This window comes from Buceros rhinoceros, unplaced genomic scaffold, assembly GCF_000710305.1.
Source record: "Buceros rhinoceros silvestris isolate BGI_N320 unplaced genomic scaffold, ASM71030v1 scaffold38663, whole genome shotgun sequence".
NCBI lineage: Eukaryota > Metazoa > Chordata > Aves > Bucerotiformes > Bucerotidae > Buceros > Buceros rhinoceros.
Genome location: NW_010403784.1, coordinates 19,476 through 22,341, shown reverse-complemented (window position 1 = coordinate 22,341; position 2,866 = coordinate 19,476). Strand labels below are relative to the sequence as shown.

Here is a 2,866-nt window from a genome sequence, read left to right as displayed (position 1 = left end):
ATGTATACTGTATATACTATATACTATACTATAGCGAACTATAGTGATACTCACCCCTTTGTCCTCCTATTGCTGGCAGAATTGAGAATGTATTTCAGGAGGGCTGAGAAGTGACAAATTTTTCTTCAAATCACTTTATATTTTAAATGCAAGAACACCAAGCAAGTTGGTTGCAAGTGCTGAGCTGGAAAGACAAGTAGAGCTTTCCTCATTCTCTTACCGTTTTTGCTTGCTATGCAGTAAGGTTTATTTGGTGAGAAAAATAGGTGGATTTGTTGCAGATTGAGACACTTAATCTAAATTCAGTTTTCTAGTGTGGTTTTTGTGTTTTGGAAAGATAGCTGTTTAAAACCTCTGTGAATTTGGCAGGTTCTAAGAGATCTCCATCGTTTAAGAGACACTGGACAGTGGCATCAGAACCAGACAAGAGTTGAATTCTGGAGAAAATGTAACGACAGCTTCTTGAAAAATTCCATCTCCAGCAAAGCTGCCGCTGATTTTTTTCTTGATCAGGCAAACACAATGTTTGAATCTCCAGCTCACGAGAAGGTACACAGCATTATGGAGAGACATCTGTTGCTCACGCTCGCTGGCCACTGGCTAGCCAAGGGTGACCTGGGGCCACTGCACAAGTTAGAAGAAATAGAGAAGCAGATCTGGGTCTGTCGCATCGCGCAGCAAACGCTATCTGCAGACGAGGGGTTGGGCAGCTCGAGATTTTCCTCCCGCATTGTAGCGAACAGGGATCTCGCCTTTGATACCTTAGCCAAGGAGTTCTCCTTTTCCAAGCTACCTGCTCTGAACACAGCAGAGTACTTAAAACTAGAGGGCCTTGCATTCAGAGAGCCCCAGCAGACCCTCACGGCTGAGAAGGAGCAGGCACTCCGGTTTCTGCTCGGCCGCCTCCTCGATGAAGGAAGCGTGCACGAAGCCAGCCGCGTTTGTCAGTACTTCCACTGCTACGACAGAGACGTTTCACTGGTGCTGCACTGCAGAGCTCTGGCCTCAGGGGAGGCTGATCTGGACAAATTACCCACAGATCTGCAGGTGCTCCTGGCAGCCAGAGAGAAGGCGTCTGAACGTGGTGCTGCTCAGCCAAGCAGAGTCCCAAGTGGTGAGTAACACCAGCCAGGTCACACCGGCACTGGGGACCCACCGGCTTCTTCCCCCTTTGTTACAGTGCTAAGTTCCCCCCAAATTTCCCCAGGAAATGAGGTCTTGAAGGCAGAGGGCTATCTCCTTGGATCACAGATCCTTCAGGGAGAGGAGTGTTGCTTGTATGTGCTCCAGGCAGCGAGTTCCTGGGTGCAGTTCCTATGGTCTCAACTGCTCGTTTTTTATAGGTCACAGTTCTGCGCTGGTAAAGTAGCACAGAGCTTCATCTACTTTCCTCCTTTGGGAATACCCACTCCAGTCCGTCTTGAGAGCATTTCTGGAGCTGAAACCAGGAGCTGCTGTGATGAATCTATTTCTCTGAATTCTTTGTCCATTATAAAGGGTTTAGTGTTTCTCACTAACAGCAAGGCTAAGGCTGACAGTGTTTAGATGTAAAGGACTCTGAGCATGTCTCTGAAGTCTGAAGGAGAAAGCTGTCAGCTTTCTACATTCCAGTGCTGACATGTACAAAACTTACTAGGAATGGAGAGAGGAAGAGAAGGCTGAGCTGTCAGAAGGACTGCTGAGCCTGACTGCTCTCTCATGCTTAGGACTTTCACATCTGAGATAGCATGGTGGGTATTTTGGCTCATTTGTGTTCTGTCATATTGTTTGTATGCTAAAACTTAAAAAGAATTAAATGACAGGTGTCAAGAACTCAATTTTCAAAGACTGAGGCGGTGTTACGTATTTGCTGCTGGTTTCTGGAGCCTTGCTTGTTGGTGTTAACTGTCTTTATGAGAAAGGAGTTTATAGTGGGTTTTGTTTCCAGCATCAAGCTTAGAGGACTGGACTCACCTCATGGCTGTGGATGATCCAGTTGTTGTCAGTCTGAAGGCTCTCACAGATGAGTGTGTCCACGGGAGGAACTACTGCAGACAGGTTCTCTGCTTGTACGAGCTCTCTAAGGTAGGTGTCTGCTAATGTGACTGAAGAAACGAGTGGCTTGTGTCAAGCTGCACTGTGGGACTTTGTGGAGGAGAAAAAGTGGTGAAAGGCCTGAAACAAGCTGCAGAGGGTGAAATTCCCAAGCTTCATGTGGGAGAATGGCCAGGTGCTTCCTAGGCATGAAGTGTTGAAGGGAACCTGACTGCCCCTACCTCTGACTCCACTGAGCCCGATTTCAGCCTGTCTCTCTTTGATGGGACTCTTTCATAGTCTCTCAAGCACGTTGTTCATCCAGCACTTTGCTCTTGGCCTTTGTGGTGGGCTGCGTCCCTAATCGACACCGACCCCCAAGCAGAGATAGCAGCTGCCGTAGAGGCTGTGGCACAGCAGGGCTCTGCAGGCTGCACGCAGTGGGAGCACTGTACCCAGAGGCTGCTCCCAGGACTGGCTGTAAGTTCCAAGTGGTTTGACCCAGACAGTGACAGGAAAAGCAGCAGGTTGTCGTTTGCTGCCTCTGCTCCGTGGCGGTTGTGACTGCCAGCAGCCCACCTCCGTTGCTTCTCCAGAGGGTGCTGCTGAACGTTGCTTTCAGGGTACAGAACCCCCTTCCCTGGTATTTGGTCTGTATTTTTGGAATGTAGTATCAGATTTTTTTCTGAGTGACAACAGCAGTCTGTGTTTTTTGATTAATTTGTAAAGTTGTACTCTGGTTCAACTAGGCCAAGTGCCAGGTCCTGCCCGTGGGTCACGCCAACCCCCGGCAACGCTCCAGGCTGGGGACGAGTGGCTGGAGAACGCCACGGGGCAAATCAGCCAGGGGGAG

At 48.9% G+C, this 2,866-nt stretch overlaps 1 protein-coding gene across 1 annotated transcript in view; it reads left to right on the top strand.

Moving 5' to 3' along the window:
• Positions 1 to 369: 369 nt before the first annotated feature.
• The window catches only part of SPG11 (spastic paraplegia 11 (autosomal recessive)), a gene marked incomplete at its 5' end in the record, with an annotated part of 10,944 nt that continues 8,447 nt past the window's right edge, over positions 370 to 2,866 (top strand). Inside the window, 2 exons of the mRNA XM_010133133.1 lie at positions 370 to 1,114; positions 1,928 to 2,064. Coding sequence (XP_010131435.1) covers positions 370 to 1,114; positions 1,928 to 2,064 — 882 coding nt within the window. The remainder of the gene's footprint in view (positions 1,115 to 1,927; positions 2,065 to 2,866) is intronic.